Here is a 20830-nt window from a genome sequence, read left to right as displayed (position 1 = left end):
AAGGGTGAGAAGACCTTAAGTGCCTTATTTGTTCCCACCACCAGGTGTTGCCATAGTCAGACTTTTTGGGGCAGTTTATGCTTTTATTAAAGGTAGATAGTAGAGAATAACAGGAAAGGATGGGGAGTTGTGGGAAATACAACAAAAGACCTCAACTAGACTTGAACTTGAAAGAATGTTGTGGGTCGTGGTTTGCACTCTGGAGGCCTCAGCCATCAGTCCTCCCCAAAAATGTTCAAATTTTAAGCATAAATCAGTCTAATCATGACTTTGCATGGCTGCAGTTATATTTACGTCCACTAGATCTCTCTGTTACGCAACATGGGTTTATCGACACTTATCAATGATTTCAGGATGTTACATCCTTACCTCTGATAGAAACAACATCCAAATGTAAAGTCTACATCAGAGACAAGAACAAAGTGCTTTTATTTTTTTTTTTTAACCATGGATGTAAATGTATCCGCATGTATTTGCCTGTACCATGTACTTCCTGTATCTTCCCTCAGCTACGGATGTGTAAACATAAACACTCTTCCACAGCAAAGCAGGTCAGGTTGCTTCAAAGCAGTGCCGCTGCTTGTTTCCCCATTCATTATCTACAAACACAGCAAAAACTCTAAGGAAAGTGCTTTGGGTCATACCAAGTTTCAAGTGAGCCCGTGATACTTTAACAAGCGTGTGTGCTTGCATGAGTGTGTGAAATGAGACAGTGAAAGTAAGACTGAAACAGACAGGAAAGTGGAGAGAAAGGCCCTAAAGAAAACCACAACGCAGGATTTGCAAGCATACAGTTGCAATATGCTTGTATGCACTGCAAATTGGACCACAAACACAAGGCTTCAGTATTTCACCTAACTGCTGCACCTTGTATGCACTTTTTTAATAATGTGTTTATATCACAGTGGTTACACTCGGAGGTGGGGGTGAAAAGCTTATCCTCATGACAAAGAATCATTAAATTTATAAACACAATAACAGCAAACATTTTTGTTCAGTCCCTTCCCAAAGTATGGCTGACTTATCTGTGCGCAAATATGTTAAAAACAAACAACCAAAAAAAACTACACATATAAAGATTCAGAAAGGATTAAACCTTGCCGACATTCCTGGGTGAAGCGGGAATTCTCGATGGAAAGGTTAAAAAAACTGTCAGGCATAATTCCATGGTGGAAAAAATGTCAGGAGGACTTCAAGCATTCAAGCATTCAAGCATTCAAGCAGTACATAACATTATACTCACCATCCTCCAGATAGGCATAACTGAGGTTCTCTTGTTTGATCATGATTTTCTCTGGAGCTCGTTCCTCATGGTTTCCTCTAGCAGGGGCGATCTGGGCCAGAGGCTGCCCACCTGGGTCCACCCGACTTCCAACCTTTGCCTGGACTTGACTTTGAATGTATCTCAGAGGTGGCGACTTTCCTAGTGGTAGTGCTGTCTGCATGTAACCATGATTCCTTGACATTGAATAAGGGTCAAACGAATCACCAACCTGAGGACCTTCACCCAATTTGGGCAAAGGGGTTCTGGCACTGACACACTGGCTGGGAGCAGAGGCTGGATGCGGAGCCATTGGGGAACCACCTAGTAAAGCGCTACTGCAGTTGCTGTAACGCTGATTCCCAGTGTGGTACAGCACTGGGTTGTTGACCAGAGTGCCAGGTCTTGACTGGTAATAGACTGGTTGATCATCCAGTTGATCTGGGGTTAACATGTGGGCTCGGGGGTCTACAGTGGTTAGATGGTAAAGTGCTGAGGAAACATTCAAGGCTTGAAGGTTGTTGTCTTGCTCCAGGGGATGGTACAGTGACTTCATTGACATGCCAGAGAGAGACTGATTATTTGAATAGCCATAAGAATTCAGCTGGTAGTCATCCAGTGGTTCTGCTTTAATGGCTGAAAAATAAAAACAATTATTATTAGATTTTTCAGAGAGTGAGAGAACAATGCAGGTCTGTCACTAGACCAGTATAAACAAACAGCCACAGTCATCTTACTTTGCATGTTAGCATGCTAACATTTGCTGATTAGTACTTACTTTCCTATTTACAGAGTAAACATAGGGATGATGTAAATGCTAGTAGTTTTTGCAGGTATTGTGTTATTAGACAAGGTGAAACCAAGTTTACTGGAAACTGTATATTAACAGTATATTAACTGAAATGTCACAGCAACTCAGCTAGTATAAAATGGGAAGAAGATATTTACAAAAGGAACATTAATGCCAGCGTATTTAGAAGCTCTCGAGTTATTTCAGTGATTGTGTGACCTAAAAAAACAAGTCATTGCATCTCCAGTCATCTTTAGGTCTGGTGATAGTAAACACATGTAGGTTTCATAACCAGTGGCTGGAGTATAAATCAGTGTAGATTGAAATGGCTTTAAATTGTCAGCTGCAATGATGTTACGCTTCTTTCTCTACTTCTTAATAATCTTGCCTCATTTCACCTAAAAGCTATAAATATATATCTATATATATATATATAAACCAATAAACTAAAAGCCTTTTTTTGAAATTAGCCAAAGTGTGTCGGCGCTGTAATGCGGGTATCACATGTAGGCGTTAAAAAGGAAAACTATTTTTCCCTTTGAGAAGAAGTAAGATTTGCCCCCAACCCCTACGCAGTCTCTGTTGTGGCTGCAGTGTCAGCGTGCTGCTATAACTGATTAACTTCTGATTTCTGATAAAACTGCAGAACAGGAGTGTTATATCAGAAGTTTGTAACTGCATTAATCTACTTCTGGGGTTAAAATTTTAGAACTGTCAGATTTAATCTAACTAACATTTTGCAATTTCCTGTAACTTTTCTTTTGCTTTTTCTCATCGCTGATGGATGACTTAGCACACATTTGCCTCTTTTAGGAACATCAAAGTCAGTTTATGTTTTTTTTATGGTGTTTTTTTGTCATTATTTGCTAGCATAAGTTATGTAGTGCTATAATACAATATATCTCTCCCGCAGAAAGATATCTGACAGATTACTATTATTAATGTTATTTCAACAGCTGTAACAGAAGAATTTCCCCAAAATGGGATTAATATAGTATTTTACTTCACATGCAGGGTTACGTTATGCTGACAAGGTAATAATAAGATTTCCAGTGCTGACATTCAAATTCAAATTCAAATCCAGGCTGGGAAATGTTGACACTTGAATCACCTTCCTATTTCTCAAACATACGAGGTACGCCTGTTTTCTCCGTAATAACAGAGCTGAGATGACTAAGAGATATACACCTATCATAGGAGTGTAGACGAAGTGCTGAGGCTGACTGCGTTTCTTTTTCCCATTGATGACGCAGAAGTTGACTTTGGCCGGCTGGCAAATGCTCCGGTCTCGATATGGAGGGACTTCAACAAACAGCATGTTCTATTGATAGAATGAGAAAAAAGGTCACGAGTCAGCTGGCACAAATCTCTACCTGTCAGGTCAAAATTAGTACAAGAAATAACACTTTTATGATATGATGATATGCGATTAGCACATTCATGTACTCAGTAAACTGAAGACACGGGCTTTACATTTTGATTTCTGTTTTGAGCACGTACAGTTACCAGACAAATGACTTTAGCATGCATCTTACAAAATGTGCATCATAGTTAATGTGTCAGTAAAAGGGAAGTTAACTTACAGCTTGAGTTTTATCTCTGTCCACAGTGGCCTCCACTTCCCAGATCTGCTGTCCATCTGAAATGAAAAGGAATAGTTTTTGCAGGTTTGAGTCCCATTTTGGAAAATACATGTTATCTGTTTTTTTTGTTGTTGTTTTTTGTTTGTTTGTTTTTTAGCACAGCTTAATTTAGCATAAGGGCTAAACAGCTTGGTCTACTCTTGGTCTACTGACTGCATCACTAAGACTCTAAAGCTCAGTAAATAGCATTTTATATTTGATTTGCTTCATTCAAAAGAGTTGTGGTTTATGTGCTGGACTATTTTATGGCTTTGGAGGTGGCTGGCAGATATTGCTACCATCTTACTCATCTTACTACAGGCTCACAAGCTGCTGAGAGTAGTTTTATTTTTTTACCACAAAATTATATGTGGTGGTGAAGTGGCAAAGAATCCTGTAGAAACCAAAAATGTAGCAAAAAACCAAACAATTTCTACAAGTTTAATCAGCTGGAAACAATAATTCAAGCAATCAGATGATATGTCAGGACTTTTATTAACAGTACAGTAAGCACATTTGTCACAGACAGTGGAAAACAGGGTTCTCTTTTATGTCTGGTTTAGTGTTTCATTCCCATCTAAAGTTTTTACCTGCTGTTTCTGCTTTCTACCCACACAGTGAAAAACACAAAGCCTCTGCTCTGGGTCTGAGTCTTTATCAGTCTGTCTAACCACATCCTGTTGCATAAAACCCCACGCCAAGCAACAAGGAGGCTTTACATGCTTTCAGTTGTACCCATCCTTCTCTCAAACTATGTAACCCTACAATTTTGTGTGGGCAGAACAAGCAGTGACGAGGTGAGAAATTTCCATTTAGAAGTAAATAAAAGTTGCTACTGCCAGCAAAACAGTAAATGTTTAAGTTAATGGTTAATTTTATCAAAGGTAGATGTGGGGGCTGGAGGAAGAAGTGCGTCACTGAACGTTGAGTTATCCTGGGTGATATGCAAATAATCTAAAAATACAAATGCTGCACGTGTACATGGACACACGCAAGTGGGATACTGGGAGACCAACACAGGCTCAATTTTAAATCCTCAAAAAAATAAAAATCTGAAAAAAAGTTTGAAATCACAAGTGACCACACATGTCAACAATCCTTCTAATTACATAATTATGGACTGTAGATAAAAGATAGAAATAGCCACAGTGATGCCACACATTAGTTTGTAAACTTTCAGTTTGTTGTTCTGGCCTCACTAATTTTTTTAATTTTTTTTGTAACTATAAGGGACTATATTTGAACAAGAGGATACAGTGAAAGTTAGCAGCCAAGGCTAACATGTTTGGCTAACAAGGTGTATCATTAAACCCATTATAACTGTACTAATGTGCATCTTTTTCATTTTGTTTTAGCTCAGAGCTATTAATATTGAATTTATCTAAGTAATAAAGTTAGTAATTAGTAGTTTGTGCTTTTTATACTTTTATGCTTTGTAGACAATCCAATTTGCTTCTTTGTCTCCTCCATATTTGTTTTGCCCTTAATAACACATATAATACTTAAAGTGGGTGACATAAAGCATGCCTCGAAGGCACCACTTGAGGAACTGCAGTTTTTGGCACTTTTGTCTGAGCTAAAATTCCCGTGTTACTTGTGTGTTTTTACAGTAATTACAAAGGGTATGGACTACTACCACCAACATTCGGCTTTGTAAACTCAAGTTTGAACTTTTCTTTGAGTGGCTGTGCTGGCACGTTTTAAAGATCAACGATTAACAACAGAAATATGATGTTTTGATGAGCTTTACTGAGATTTTTTTTGTTTCTTTCTGAGTCTATAAACTGTGAAGTACCATAATATCACATATGAGGGCTTCAACCTCTTAGCCTAAAACTGAAATTCCTTTGAGCGTGGCTGCAAAAACAAGTTAGTCCCATTTAGACCTCTTTGTTAAAATGTTAAAAATTTACAGGGGAAATAAAATAAAGTCATAAGTACCATACCAATTGTTAGTCACCCATTTAAACATTATGTAACATGTCTCTCTCTTGTAAATGAGACATTGACTATCAATGGGATAACCTGTATAAATACAGGTAAAAATAATAATAATAATAACAACAAAATAACAAAATTGTTACGCCTTGATGCTAACTGGCTACATGTGGTAATTGCTGGCTCAAGCTCCCCTTCAGTAAACAATGTGCAGTGTAGCACAGGGGCCACATCTACCCTTTACAATCTACCAATACAATCTTTGGGTGGCTCTTCTACAGTAGCTTTCAAAGAAGACCTTAGAAGATTCATTCCACCAAAGACAGACATTTGTGATTAAAAAAAATACTCCTCACCTTGTGTTTTCTCCGAGAATATCACCTTTGAGTCAGATGTAAAATTCTGTCCAGTAAGGACCATTTGTTGACCACCGAGTACAGAGCATTGGTCCAGGTCCTGCCTCTCGACTGCAGGGAGCTCCTGAGCTGAACGCTGAGCTGTGAAAACATGAGCAGCTTTATTGTCATTGTAACACTAAAGTATACTGTATAGTGGGATCAAATCCAAGTCAGTTGCACTATTGACCATTATAGACTGAAGAACATTCACATTAAGGCTAGTACCTTTTTTCTGAGCAGTCAGCAATACATCTACAAGTGGCAGTTATGTGTCAATGTTAAATAATATAAACCAACATGTTTGCCAACATTTGCTAACATCAACCACCAAAAGCTAATGAGAAAGAATGTAAATACAAAAATACAGAGCAGCCGACAAAGCTTCAGGGTCTACAGTGACTCTCATGATCAAGCAGAAAGAAAGAAAACGCTCATATGCAATAAAATACTTCTTACAGCATTCAATAGGATGAGAGGCCACTTGAAGAGACATGAGGTGGCCTCCAGATTGAGGAATGTGGACACGAAAGACCAAGCGCACGCGTGTGTTTTTTCGTCCAATATCAGTCTCTCCATTTCTTAGTTCAATGTCAGCATTTCTCAGCTTCAAGATTCCAACACAGTCAATCCTTTATCATGAAAGAGAAGACATATGACATAAAATCAGTGCTCAAAATTATATTTCTGTCGTATTTATAAAAAACTTGATTTTCTTCACAGTCCACGCAGACTGTCTTTTTTCACATTTAACTGATGCAATCTCTGCTATTTCAAATATTCAGTCAGTAAAAAGCTCTTTTTTTTTTCAAAGCAGCCAAAGTAGTGATCTCAGGCATTTTCATGGAAAAAGAAACTTCTTTGATTTTGTTTGCTATTTGCTGTTGTGACTCATCATATGTCACGTTCATCAAACCAGTTTTGGTTGCTGCTGCAAACACCCAGAGTTTGCTAGGTCTTTCTTGGAAAAACTCTCTGGCACACAGGAAGTGGTGCGTTTTATGTATCAGTTGTCAGCAGCAGCAACATTTTTGGAGGGAAAAAGATGAAAACCTTGCGGTTGTGATGAGTAGCTATAGCTTGTAGTATTTAAAGATTTAGCACAGTGGAAAATCAAAAGAAAACACATGACGACTCAGGTTGCTGTATCTCCACTCTGAGCCTTATAGTGCTAAATCACCTCAGTGGTCTCTCTTGGTTGAAAAACACAAGTGAACGACTTGTGGTGAAATGTTGACACATACTCTAGGCATTTGTGACGTACGATTGAGACTCCCCTTGGCATTAGTTTTACTCACACAACTCTCATGTGGCTCTTTGGCTCCAGAGGGATCTCCAACACTTTAGTGCCGTTGATCATCCTCTCCAGGCTGGGTGTGGTGACGGTCTTCCCGGTGATGCGGTGGACCTGGTAGAAGGCGTGGGGTTTCAGGAGCCTCTCATCGGCTGTTCCAATGAAGATCTGCAGCGCCAGTGCGGATGTGCCTTGGTAGCCACGGAGCTGGTGACAGCAACAAGGGCAGTTAAAATGTATGCTTCATACTGAACTAAATAAACTTTGAGATCATAAAAGTCCATGCCTTTTGAGAAAACATTTACCCCACACAATAAATCTCTTGTGTCTGTGGGAAAGAATTCCCATGCAAACTGGCAAAGCCAGAACACTGCTTTGCATAATCCATTTGTGTAGCATGACTGGGAAAACTGGTAATGGAGGCCCATTTTTTTACTTTCCAGAAACAGTAAATAAAGGACACCATGCACTGACATTTATATGCTCTTTTTGTGGGTTCTTGATTTGTAATTATAACTGTGTTTATTTGAGCAGATTGAATCAATGCATGTCTAAATAATCACACATGCATTGTGGAAGCACTGACATGTTATGGGGCTGTTTCTATATTTGCATGAGTATCAGCTTTACACAAAGACGTTTATCAGGAAATATCACCCCAGCATTTACAATCTCCCACTCCCTCTCTCTGGTACAACTACCACGCGTTCGTTTCCTCTCCTTTCTTGTATCTACATATGAATTCCCACACCTGAACCTCCGGGTGCCCTCCATTTGGTGTCTTGACAGCTCCTCGGCTGCCCTCAGTCTCATAGTGAGCTCTGTGATGCGATCTGGGCTGTTGTTGGATCAGTAGCTCATACTGGCCCGTCTGATTGGGAAATGACCACTCTAAAGATGGAAGTGGAGCCAAGGTGAGACCACTGGAAGAACGAAAGAGTTCAAAAAAGAGAAGTTTAGATTTAAAAAATCAAAACGAACCTTGTACCATAGTAGCTTATTAAAACTCATTAAAAACGACACATATTTCTTGTAAGTGATAAATTAAGACAAACATAACACCTGAATGCGGATCGTCCACTATGATGGAGTGAATGAGAAGGAGGCCACACAGTTGGGAGCATGTAGAAGGTCTCAGGTTTGATCTCAGCTCCACCCCTACTCATCTTTTCTTGCTCAATAGCCCAGTCGTAACCCTCGCCATATACACAGTCCTGTATTTTGGCCCTTCCTGGACTGCTATTCAGAATCTCGTCCAGGCCAGAGGTTGCGGTCTGAACTTGAGGGTGAAACTCAGCTTGAGCCTGGTATTGGTGCAAGTAGTAGGACCCCTGCTGATCGTGGGGTGATGGGATGGGGCTAGGACTCCGGGAGCGCTGCTTAACAGGAGTGCCCTCCTGACTAGAGTGGGTCTGACCGTAGAAGCGTTTGCCTCGCTGCGGCGAGACAGACCGGGAACGCTGATGGGGGAGTGGTGAAGCAGAACGATTCTGTGGTTGGAGATAGGTCTCATCCGTGATGCTGTTTCGAGGTGAGGCTCCTGGAGAGGAGTGGTTAGAGGATGTATGGATGCCCTGCAGGCTTGAGCAGAGGTCCAAGGGATTCAAGCCCATACCACAGCTCCCTACATTAGATGGCGACACACATGGAGATGCCAAGGGAGAGTAAGTATCTGCTCCCCAGCCAGTGGAAGAATTACTGCTGGCAGGGCTAACGCACTCTCTGTAGGATCCCCGGGCTTTAGATGCAGGACTTGGCTCTAGGGTTTGTGAACTGAGAGAGTCACCAGATGGAGTGATCTCAATCCTGGGGCTGGGAGCAGGGATACCGACTCGTGATGTCAGCCCCATGGTGTCAAACACAGCTCCTGATAGGTTTCCTGCATTGGTGCTGTGAGAGGAGGTGTCCTGGTTAGAAGTTGGTGGGTTAGAGGTGGAGATGTATGCATCTTGAGGCTGGACCACCAGTAGAGGAGGCTGACTGTCATTGTCAAGGAGACCACCAGTGTCATCTGTCACTGATCAAAGAAGGGACACATTTTAGCACACAGGTCAGAATATCTGATTACTACAATACTGCTATTACCATGTGGTAACTTAAAGTGGACTTAAAGATAGTCAGTGTTTCAAATATGAAGTAACACACTTCACTTTTTTCATCCTTGCATCTATATGATATCCATGCGAGCAGATTAATGATTAATATGGTCACCTCAAGTACATGGCTCTGGCTTCAGCACAGAGCCTACCCGGTTTTCGGTTTTAAACACTTTGTGTTTGGGACAGCAACTCAGAAAAAGTTGGCATTAAAGGAAGAGACACTAAAACACCTAATTTCAGAGAGAAGATGAAGCAAAGCGCTGCATGAAGGCAGAATATAAAGTAAATAATATTTTTTAAATTTTCCTAATCATGCAAAGCTACTCTAGTTGAGTCCAAAAATAAAGATATGGAGCTGAAAATGAACATAATCGGTTCCCTTTAAAGTTTTTTTTTTTGTTTTTGTTTTTTTACCTAAAACATGCTTGAACAACATTTTCCCTTAATAAAAATCTATAAATTGAGAATATGCCAATGTTGGGGATGCGAGAGCTAGTTTTGCGTTTCTTCTCCCCAGTAAAGCTGTTACTATCATACTGAACAAGTGTTGGTTTTAGTCAGGATGCCAAAAATGAAGAGGCTTGCAGATACATATTCCAAAAAAAACAAACCATTCATGGTACTATGAGGATCGCTTAATTTTGAATCTACTTAACTATAATCTGTCGCACTCCTGTTTACTTTCCATTCAAAAATAGAAAAAAAGGGTCTTGGAAGCCCTCTTGATCTTAGATTAAAAACAAAAGGATGATGATTATCGATCAGTGTATAATGTCATAATGTCAAGGTCTGGGAGCTAAACTTTCATAAAAATAAAACACAACACAGTAGTTACAGACGCATCCTCAGCTGAGAAAACGTGGGGCTTGGCGGCAATAAGATCATGAAATGCCTTTAAAAAATAAATAAATAATAAGATACTATGTTTAGAAAAATGCATATGCAATTTATGTATACACACCTTTATCACAGCCAACAGAAAAATCAGGTTGATTATACAGAAAAAGGTCCGAAAAGTCTAACTCCTCCTGGTTTATGTCTTGGCCCAGGCCCTCGGTGAGCCCCAAACCTCCAGAAGTCATCTCCAGCTCGGAATAAACAGGTTTGAATCCCGACGAACGTAACTGTTGTAATAGCTTTTGCTCAAATAAATCGTCACTTTAATTAAGGCGCAGCGTGGATAAATAACGCAACGGACGAAGTTACAGTACTTCACAGATGCGTTCAAAACATTAGAAACTGCGCAAATAAAACATCTAACTGAGCGAGGTGAAAAAAACGAGTGGTGTCAGACGCTTCCTGTCACTGCTGATGATGACAAGCAGGCAGGAACTTCCAAAACACAGGCCTCATCTCTTCCTGTCTAAGTTAGGTAGGCTGATTTTTTTTCTAAGATATAAAATCTATAACGTCTGCTGATATCAAATCATAAAAGTCGGATTCTTTTTTACACATTTTTCTTTTCTTAAATGCACCTTTTATTCCTTCTTATTCGACCTAGTTATCTTTTTTTCGGAGACAAAAGATTTTATTCAACTGGGCACCATAAAATTTACGACTGACACACCTCTTTTAACTCTACCTGTTTTTGGTCTTATGTGCAGCTACTATCAAATATGTGTAATATGAAATCACATATCGATATTTTTTGTTGGAGAAATCTGTGAAAATTAGACGATTCTCCATGTCCTAGCCCCAATAAAATCGTACTTACAATCTCTGGTCAGTAGGTGGCCGTATTGCACAATTACCGCCAACACCCTTTTTTTTTTTTTAAATTGCTGTTCAAGTTAACTCAACTTGACTTTGAGACGTTCGTAAATATATTGATTGCTGCACTTTGACATAAACTTACTGTAGTTGTGGTTTTGACAGCTCTACTTCCTGTTATAAAGCAGATGAACATTTAGCAACCACAATTCACACTTTACTCGACATAAGGTTTCTCTCATTCATTAAGCTCATTTCTAGCTCGTAAATTCTAGTCTTACACTCCCCTAAAGTACTTTATCATTCACATATAAATAAAAATCAGAACAATCCTTCTTTATCTTATTTTGACCCTCAGTTCATCCACGTGCCCTTCTTTCCTTTAAGCTTCCCAAGCAGAGGCTTTGAGCAGCAGGTGGGTGGGGTTGTTTTTTTTCCCCCAGCCAGAGCCGTGTGCCGGAGATGACCATATAAGGAACCCCTCCTTCCTCCTCCTCCATGACATCATACAGAGCCAAGGGCGTTAAAAAATGAATATGAAAGGAAGAATCTAAAGCAGTCTTGTGTTTCATAGCGATTAGTTGCTCATATGCCTCTCTTATATCAAGTTTTATGTGCCTCGGCCTTCATGTCCAGGCTCTATAGCTCAGTGGTTAGAGCACTGGTCTTGTAAACCAGGGGTCGTGAGTTCGATCCTCACTAGGGCCTGCACTTGTGAAATTTATGTTATGTGAGTTGTTTACATAAGTAATTAATATGTGTCATTTAAACCAATCTCAGGAAGAAACATAACCTCTTGGGAATTTTTAATGCTACACTCAGTCACAGAAATATTGTATTTTACTTTACATGCAGAGATTTATAGAAAAAATTGTCATGAAAATTACATAAAGAAAGTAAGATTTTTTTTTAAGGTATTCTACTTCCATCAGTTCTCCTGAGTACTGAGACTGTTCATAATTGCTGTTGAGCAGAGTAACCATTTCAGGTTTACATATCGAAATCACCCGAGGTCACAGCTAAGTTCTTTGCGCACATGGCACTTGTGAAAATAATTAATCAAAAAGTGAAGCGATGTGTATGGATTGTTTTTTATGTAAGAAACTCCTCCTGTAATCAGCCTTCTCAATCTAGAAAGCGTCCTCACAGGAGATTTCTAGTTCCAGCAATCGGTGGAATATGAACTCAGATCCTTATTCTCGAGTAAAAAGTATTTACAAAAAGTAGTGTAAGTGTGTATGTAATGTATGAGATCACGAGCCAAAACGAGGGATCACGAGGGATGATTGATAATGGATTGGGGGTTTTTTCCTTTGTGCATATGTGTGAAATATTAAGTAGTTTTACATATTTTGTACTATAAGTAGTTATTTGAAATGAAACCACCTGGGAGTTCTACAAGGGAAGTTCATCATCAGTCTTTGCTGAAGCTGCTCAAGACTCATAAAGTGACAAAAGACCTGACAAGATGGAGGTTTTTACTGAGGAGCTGCCAAACCAAAAACTATTTTCATTTTTAAGAGTGCTTTGTACTTTGTTTTATGTCAAACATTGACCTGAAAACTAAGCAGATCTGTCAAATAAATGCACTGAGTACAACACAGGATATGTAAGTCCAGGATCTTTATTTTATTTTATTAAACTGAAGATTTTGCAGTGTAATACTGAAAATCTGATGTTACTTCAGGGCTTTGTTTATTGATTGATTGTTGATTAAGCATTGTTGTTTTTTTTATTGATCCCTGCACAGGTAAGCTCATTCTGTCTTTGTTTAACCCATCTGAAATACTTAAAAATAGTGGGGGGGGGGGAACAGGGACTAAAACAGTGCTTAAATCACTTCACTTGATCTTTTATTATAATTAGTAAGTTCAGTTATAATTTCATAATTTACTTTCATAACTAGAAATCCCACAGAAACATCAGACTGTGGGATTGTGTAACATGTTTTTCACATTGTGCATTTGAGGAATCCATCATTTTAATGGCAGGGGCGGAGCGAAAGGGTGAAAAACAATAAGTTTTGTTAGTTTTGAAAGATGCACTCCCCCTCATGCACCTCATAGTGGTTTGGTCCATTGCCTACTATTACCTAACTTTTACTTTACAAACTGTAAACAAAGGATATGTGAGACACTGCTATGTACTTGTACCACTCAGTAAAAGCAAACATATTTACTGTCACGAAAACACTTTTTTATTAGCTTCTTGACCTTGATGTTAAATCTTGTGCTTCAGTGTAGATGCTATATTATTGTCTCTTAATGCATGTTTATGGAGTTATAAAATTTACCATAACTCACTAAATTTTTAACCAGCTGAAAGTGATTTCATTTTCATGTTCACAGCTGTGAATTACTGCTTTGCCTAAAAAGCAAATCTTTGCAAGGTGGGAGAAACAAAAAACATGTAAACTCCACACGGAAAGGTGTGTTTAAAGATATATTTATTTGATACATTTGTTTTCATGAATAAAATATGTCTCTTCAAAAAACGATGTACAATCTTGCAATATTATAATTGTGCTTATATATACAATAAAACATAAAACATAATCCATATATCAATATATATATATTGATATATATATATACACATACACAATAAAGGAACGTTCCATTAACAGTCATAGTTTTAAATATGTCTGAGGTATTTGTGGTAAGATTAGAGTTATAATAATTGTTGTTTTGTATTTTATTTACAGAGCAGCAATGCAGGGAGTCACTGGACCACTGGGACAAGCAACAAAGTTATCACCTTTCTGTCGCTCAGTCCGGAAGAGCTGAATTTAGAGCCTGGAAGGGAAGAAAAGATCAATTAGGGCTCTTCTGAACTTGATGGAAATGGAAATAAAAATATAATTTGGCAGATTCATAGTTACAGTTGTCTAACTTAGATGTAAAGTATGATATCATGTCTACATCTCTGAATCTCAACATGTGTGTTTCTGTTTGTTCTGGCTGCAACTCACTGCCTGCAAGTGAGGCATTTAGGGAACATCTGGAAATTGTAGCTTCCCAGAATAACATAGATTACGCTGTGTCCAAACAGGCTCTGCATAAGACTGTTAAAATAAAGCTACAAACAGTAGCCAGCCAGAGTGATTTAGGGAATGTTTGTGCCACTTCCATCTTGACTAATTCCTAAGCAGTCTAGAAATTTAAAACTGTTCTTACTTCATCTCCTGATGAAGGCGACAGGCAATTCTCTATTGGGAACCAAAAGCCCTGAATGGATGACGTCAAGCGGCTCATTATCTGTTGCCACAATCTCATAGTCTCTGACCAGCTGTAAGAAAGACAAGCAAAAATCAACAACTGTTCAAATAATGGCATTTGTTGAGGACCATCTTGAGCTAACCACTTAGGTTTTAGTCACTGATCGTACCCAGCACATGGCCAGTTGCAGCTGAAGCTCTGCCAGTCGTCTGCCGATGCACATCCTCTTTCCAATACCGAAAGGAACGTGGGCAAAGGGGTTGATGGTGTTGTTCTCGCGCAGCCAGCGCTCAGGTTTGAACTGCTTGCCATCATCAAAGTACTCTTCGTTGGAGCCCAGTGCATGGCTGTTAATCATCAACACTGTCTGTGAATGGAGGAAAAAGTATACGTTTTTGGTTTTGTCCCTATTTTACAGATGAACGACGCAGTATAGTAGATAATGAGACTAAAGCCTGAGAACATGAACAGATTTTCTTTCTAAAAAAAACTCATTTAGACATCAGTCAAATGTAAATTTTCACAAGAATGGAATCTGCTTATGTCAGGTGTATGACGACTACTGTCTAAGCCACTTACTCCTTTGGGAATAGCGTAATACCCCAACACAGTGTCCTTGTCCAGGGTTCTGCTTGTGAATGGAACTGATGGTGATAACCTGTAGGAATTAGACAAAAAATACATGTGAGATTATGACACAGTGACCATACTCATACTACAGTATGTATAAGCTGCTTAACAGGAGATAAACGTATTCCGGCATTGTTCACAGGGTAAAATAAGGTGAGATATAATCTCCAGTTGGGGGGCTTGTACAGTACATTCCATGGGTGATGTGGTTATGTTGGTGGACTTAAATTAAATGTTAGACAACTTGTGACTTCAAAAGGAGACCGAAGGAGAACCTACAAGGGCTAGGAAACAATTTAAATGTGACCACATGGTAGACTTTAAGCTTGTTGTTGCTGGTCATACCACCACATCTCACAGAGCTTGTTTTTGAGGCAGTCATGCGTGTGAGTTTTCATTCTTAATCTCTCTGTAGTACGAGCCAAAATTATGATTTAAGTCTGATTTACTGCTTAGGAAAAACAAAACAAAACTGATTGTTTAACTGGTGTCTAATTCATTCATTTAATAGGAAATGGAGATTATTTGTATTTGTAGTATTTGTTTTGCTTGTGTGACTCTTGCACCAAACTCCTATTAAAGAAAAAGATTTTTCTCTAACTATATTTAAATTTAACCAGTCTATAGTTAAACTGGTGTATCGTTTGGATTTCTAAATGTATTTAATTGTATTAACAGAGTATGTTTGGCACTTTTCAGAGAGGAAGATTAGATACTACACCGCTGCTCATAATATAACCATCAGTGTTAATGTACCTCATAGACTCTTTGAGGCAGGCCTTGAGGTAGGGCATATTCTTGATGTGCTCTCCACTTGGATCCTGGTCAGGAGGCACGATCTCTCTGATCTCCTGCAGCAGCTTCTTCTGGGCGCTGGGGTTTCGTGACAGGTTGAAAATAAACCACAACATGCTATTGGCGGTCTGAGAAACGTAAACAGCAAGACAGAGAGGGAGGAGAGAGAGACAGAGACAGAGATTGAAATAAGGAGGTAGTGAGGAGATGTCTCTAAATGAGGCAGCTACGCTAAGTGCATTCATCAGTGGGGTCCTGAAAGGAGCTATGGAATGTTTTGGGTTCCTCAAAGGCTCCTCAGTTACATCTACTACATTAATTTTCCGCTTTTGAAGGACTGAAACTGCAGCACCTTTTTGTTTTAGAGTTTACAAGGTTTTTTTTTCTTTAACCACTTGAAGGAAAGTAGGTGAAAGGTTGAAATTAAAAAAGCAAACTCATGCTTGTTCTGTTAAAGCGCAGCTTGCAGTTTTTTGTTCAGTAAAGTGTGACTAAACAAAAAGCTGTAATAGACAGAAATGGCTTTAAAGCTCCGCAGCATTATGTTTCTTTGCCTTCTGCATCTAGCAGCCATTAAAAATGGGTAGAAGTGGCCAGCTCGATCAACAAATCACTAATCTGTGTGACTGTTAAAGCCAGTCAAAGGACTTCAGCAGCACGTTTGCCACCATGTGGTGAGAACTAAGCTGAGCTGAATATAAAAGTGTGATGTAAAAGAAAAATTCTGGCGACTACAGATTCACTGAAGAGGTTGATAGAAGACTACCACCATTTACATAATAAAAAAGGATTGTCACAAATAAAATTGTCGTGTCTGGGTGACACAACCAGGGGGCCCGATTGTTAAAAAGAATACCAGGACTAAACCTGTCGGACATTAAGTAGCGCCACTGTGTGGCCAGTTATAAAACTACAGTTACGCTACCAGTTCTTAGTTGCTTGAAAGGTAGATTCTACTGGCTAATGTCAGCCGTCAGAAACACTTTCAGAAGTCAGAATTTCTAGTTAACTGTTAGCTGTGTTCTTTTTCAATCAAATTTATAAGAAATAATGTGTTAATTATTGAGTTTTAGAGATGTCGGTATGTATTTATGTTTGTTGGACAGAATGTTAGCATTGGTTTTCATACTAAGCTAAGTGGCTGTAATGACCAGACAAATAGGAGAGCGATGTCCATGATTTTAACTATCTCAATGAGAATTAAATGTATATGTTTGTGGTGTAAAATGTTACTCACTGTCTCAACTCCTCCAATCTGCAGCTCGGTGATGGCCGCGTACAGCTCCTTTTTTGAAAGGCTGCTCTGGTGTAAGATGTCACCAATCAAATCATCAGGAGCTCTGGTTGCGTTCCTCTTCAGCTTCTTGTCAATGTAGACTTTGGCTGAGGGAACAAAAACAGTCACGATGTAAGCATGCTCATTTTAAAGTCAAATCTCATGTGTTTTGTTTGCACTTGAAAAGTTGGCTTTTGGTTGTTACTTTATTTTTTCTGTCATGTTCTCAGCTGCTTTCAGGCAAAATAGTAAAAAAAAAGATTGTTTGCTCTTGGAGCTCTGTTGGCTTTTGTGCTGGTTTGAAATCTCACATATTAAAGGCTAACTGTCAGGCCTCTTTAATTGTAACTCTAGATGTAAGGAATACATGTGAAGTACACACAAAGTTATTTATACATAAAACAAAGAATAACTTTTTTTGTTTCTGTTTTCAGGCTAATTTTCGTTACTGTTTTCTGAAAGTGTGTCAGTTGTTTTTTATCCTTTCATAAAATGCTATCCATAATCTAACTTGTCTGACTGAAAGACATATATTAAAGACAAGATATTTTGGTGCTGTACTGAAAACACATAAAAACATCAATTGTTGGTACAATAAGTGGTTATGTGTGAATATTTGTAAGAGGTTGAAGCAGCATAATCTTCTTTATCACTGTATGCCACTACCTTCTGCTACAACAAATATTTGGCATATTTCTCCCTCGTGGGTCATGCAGTTTACTACAACACTGAGTACCAGAGCGCCAAGTACACAAAACACTGGCACACAGTTCAGATCTCGCTGCCACCCACCCACCCTCGTCTGTACTTTCCTATTGATGTTCTTACTGGAACTGAGCTCAGACAAGTGCAAACATTACAGATGAGTGGAGACAAACAGTACCTTACGACAGTAATTACTGCAGGCGGGGGAATCTTAATTTTCTAATTTTGTGGCAAGGCATAAACTCGCACCTGTGCTGAAAATGCGGTCCCATGCTGCGGTGTGGTCCTGCCATGTTTTGGTGTTGAGGCTCTTGTGGAGCTCTACTGGTGTAACCATCATCATGCCAAAGGTGCTCATCATCTACAGAGAAACAGAGCGACAAGAGAAGACAGAGTCAGAGAGAAAAGGATTGGGAGTCTGATGTAATCCATTGTCACTCGTGCTGAAAGTCTCTGATTCAATAGTTTTCAAAGCTTTTTCTATACTGTTGCCCCCATTACCCTGAGACCTTTGTAAGCATATTTTTATTATCTGTTAACGGTATTGGTTTGCCCCAGAAAATCCCAGTGAGAGTATTAGTCACTGAACTGCTGCATCACTTGGTGAACCTGATGAACTGTGAGGTTTCCATAGGCTCACAGAGAGATCCAGCTTCAGTCCTACAACTGTCCCCTCTTACAACTCACAGTGCTCCTATACTCACTGTTTTCACAGCTGTGATGAAGTTCATGGCTTCCTCGTTGACCTTCTCTTGCAGAAGACCAAATCTCTTCCCATAAAGGATGAGACAAATGGCTGTGAGGTGAAAAAGAGCAAAAAGTGAGATTCAGAATACCAGATTTTTACTTTGTACAGGTCTGCAATGTCTCAAAATCCTTTTAGTTTATGATTATCTTTTTAACATTACAGGTGACAGAAAACATCATAGCAGAATATTGCTTCTATAAATAACATGGTTGAAAGCCAAATAGGGTTTTTTTCGGTTTTATAATGATTCATCTTGAAGCCCACATTCACTTCATTTATCAGAGTTTTCGCGCTTTTTATTTGCCTTAACCGACCTTGAATGTATTATCTGTAAATTATCTGGTTTTAAAACCGTTTAAAGGTAACACCTGATTCTTTCAGAGTTTCAATTTCCACATTTTCTGTATTAGACGGTTAATCGAGAAAATGATCGGCAGCTCAATCTATGCTGTAATAAAAATCCCAGTTGTAGATTTAACGAGGAATCGAATCAAAAATAGTGAACTTACTCTCAAACGACCATTTATTCAATTCGAAGTACAAGTCTTCAATCTTCCCGTTGTTGCTGATGTTTCCAATTCTGCCAACGAAGTCCACCAACACCTGTTTTTACAAGCAGAAGGTGTCAGTCATCGATAACTCTAAGAAGTAAAAGCATATATTCTTTATGTAACGGAGTCTTACCTCGTTTATTTTGCCATCGAGCTTCACCACTTCTGTCGGTTTCATGAGTTTCTGCTGAAATGCGCTCCTCACTCTCTGCCAGTCCTTTCCTTCCCTGCAAAACAAAAGTAAGTGCGTTTTAATTTAAAACATTTGTGCTTCTACTTACGTCTCAGTCTGCCTCCTGGTGGGCTATTGCCATTTTAGGCACCAATAAAGGAGAAATCGAAAGACCACTTACAGAATTAGGAGTCCGTACGCCTCGTCTCTCAGGTCTCTGTATGCTTTCCAGGGTTTGATTTCCAGCCTCTGAGGGTAATTTGCCTCCTTCCTATAAAGCGCCTCCAACAAGCAAGGTGCGCCAATGTGCACAGACTCGAAAGACCCCAGCTTCATCCGGAATATCTTTCCGAACTTCTTATGATAATCAACCTGAAAAAAAAAAAGATTCAAGTAGTTATAAAATGTCATGGAAAATGAAAAGTGATTACATCTGTTTTGGTCACATTTTAATAGATTAAAAAACACTTGGAATGTTTATGGTTATATGATGACATATGATAATACTGTACCAATGCCTCATGTTGCCTCGTCAAACCGCCTTTTCTCAGGAGTTCAAACAGACTGCCGACCAGGGGCCAGTTGGTGGGTCCCGGGATCTCGTCCAAACTGTGCGCTCTGAATGCCGCATGAGGACACGGTGCAGCCTCCGCAGCATCCTTCTCCTCCAGCACGCACACTGAGGATGTTGGCTTGAAGTGCTGCAGCCCGACAGACTTCTTCTTCAGCAGCTCAACTATCTGAGGAACTTTTTGGATTTGCGCCCTCATCCTCAACTTTGTATTTATCTATTTTTTACTCAGTTAGTACTCAGATGTTTAACAGCAGCTCCCTTTTCATTACCTAGAGGTTGTTCTAGTTTCTTGGAAAAGTGTTACTCCATACCGCATTATATATACTCTGAGAGTGTTTATTCCTGCCGTGCACGGAACCAATCAGGGGCCGGTCCTGCATGGTGTGGCCGTCGAGCCCGCCATTCATTTATGGATCCAAGTTGAGAGGATCGTATGACCCCAGATAGACCGAGGAAGTGCCCTGACCCCACCCCCCCCGCTTTATAAATAAACACACAGGCCACTGCGGAGGTGACGCGGTTCGCTTGAACCTGTTTCACAGTGACCCGTGATTGGAAGAACCGAAACTCTGGCAAATACTACTGCCACACTTCTGCACCGGGCAAATATTTGACCGATTGCAGCTTGTGTGTTTGCTTTGTTGGTGTTTTGGAGTGTGTGTTCTTTGTGGAGAGGTAAAGGGGTGGTGGGGGTAAGTGGGCATTTAAAGTGCTTTTTTGGACCGTTTATTGTACTAATTATACGGGGTAGTTTATACAGTCCAATTAACAGGAGCGCTGAATTGGAGTTGTTATTGCAGGAAATGTAAAAGTCCCTGCATCCATGGTCGCCCGCTGATAAATAACATTTAATTCGTACATTTCCAGATCGTTCTGTAGCCTCTGATGATCAAAATCAAAGTCAGACCTTTTACAGTCTGTTTTTCTTCACCACCAACAAGAAGCTCACCAGACACAGGCATGAAAAAAGTTATTTTTATTGTTTGATATATTTCTTAGTTTGAAAAATGAAACGAGTTGATGGCGAAATCACCCCCCCCCCCAACACACAC

General features: G+C 39.5%; 2 protein-coding genes and 1 non-coding gene across 3 annotated transcripts in view; 1 reads left to right on the top strand and 2 right to left on the bottom strand.

Moving 5' to 3' along the window:
- The window catches only part of nfatc2b (nuclear factor of activated T cells 2b), an 11232-nt gene extending 537 nt beyond the window's left edge, over positions 1-10695 (bottom strand). Inside the window, exons 1-9 of the mRNA XM_005729820.1 lie at positions 10361-10695; positions 8363-9317; positions 8052-8223; positions 7305-7507; positions 6466-6638; positions 5968-6108; positions 3635-3690; positions 3240-3372; positions 1244-1897 (exon numbers count right to left, since the gene is read on the bottom strand). Of these exons, the coding sequence (XP_005729877.1) occupies positions 1244-1897; positions 3240-3372; positions 3635-3690; positions 5968-6108; positions 6466-6638; positions 7305-7507; positions 8052-8223; positions 8363-9317; positions 10361-10481 (2608 nt within the window). The 5' untranslated portion in view covers positions 10482-10695. The remainder of the gene's footprint in view (positions 1-1243; positions 1898-3239; positions 3373-3634; positions 3691-5967; positions 6109-6465; positions 6639-7304; positions 7508-8051; positions 8224-8362; positions 9318-10360) is intronic.
- A 1049-nt stretch (positions 10696-11744) lies between these two features.
- Positions 11745-11817, top strand: trnat-ugu (transfer RNA threonine (anticodon UGU)). The gene has a single exon. It is a non-coding gene; the product is annotated as a tRNA-Thr (tRNA).
- Positions 11818-13707: 1890 nt separating this feature from the next.
- Positions 13708-20265, bottom strand: cyp24a1 (cytochrome P450, family 24, subfamily A, polypeptide 1). Its single transcript, XM_005729819.1, has 12 exons — positions 19717-20265; positions 19386-19576; positions 19166-19259; positions 18991-19084; positions 18438-18529; positions 17983-18094; positions 16990-17135; positions 15714-15880; positions 14907-14985; positions 14497-14694; positions 14286-14397; positions 13708-13904 (listed from the first exon to the last, which is right to left on the bottom strand). Exons 1-11 carry the CDS (start codon positions 19972-19974, stop codon positions 14287-14289), a joined length of 1542 nt encoding a protein of 513 aa, XP_005729876.1. The 5' UTR covers positions 19975-20265; the 3' UTR covers positions 13708-13904; position 14286.
- Positions 20266-20830: the final 565 nt, after the last annotated feature.

Source organism: Pundamilia nyererei, unplaced genomic scaffold, assembly GCF_000239375.1.
Source record: "Pundamilia nyererei isolate P.nyererei 1_Seehausen unplaced genomic scaffold, PunNye1.0 scaffold00034, whole genome shotgun sequence".
Lineage (NCBI taxonomy): Eukaryota > Metazoa > Chordata > Actinopteri > Cichliformes > Cichlidae > Pundamilia > Pundamilia nyererei.
Note: the sequence above shows the minus strand (reverse complement) of the source record. Positions and strands in the feature narration are given on the sequence as shown.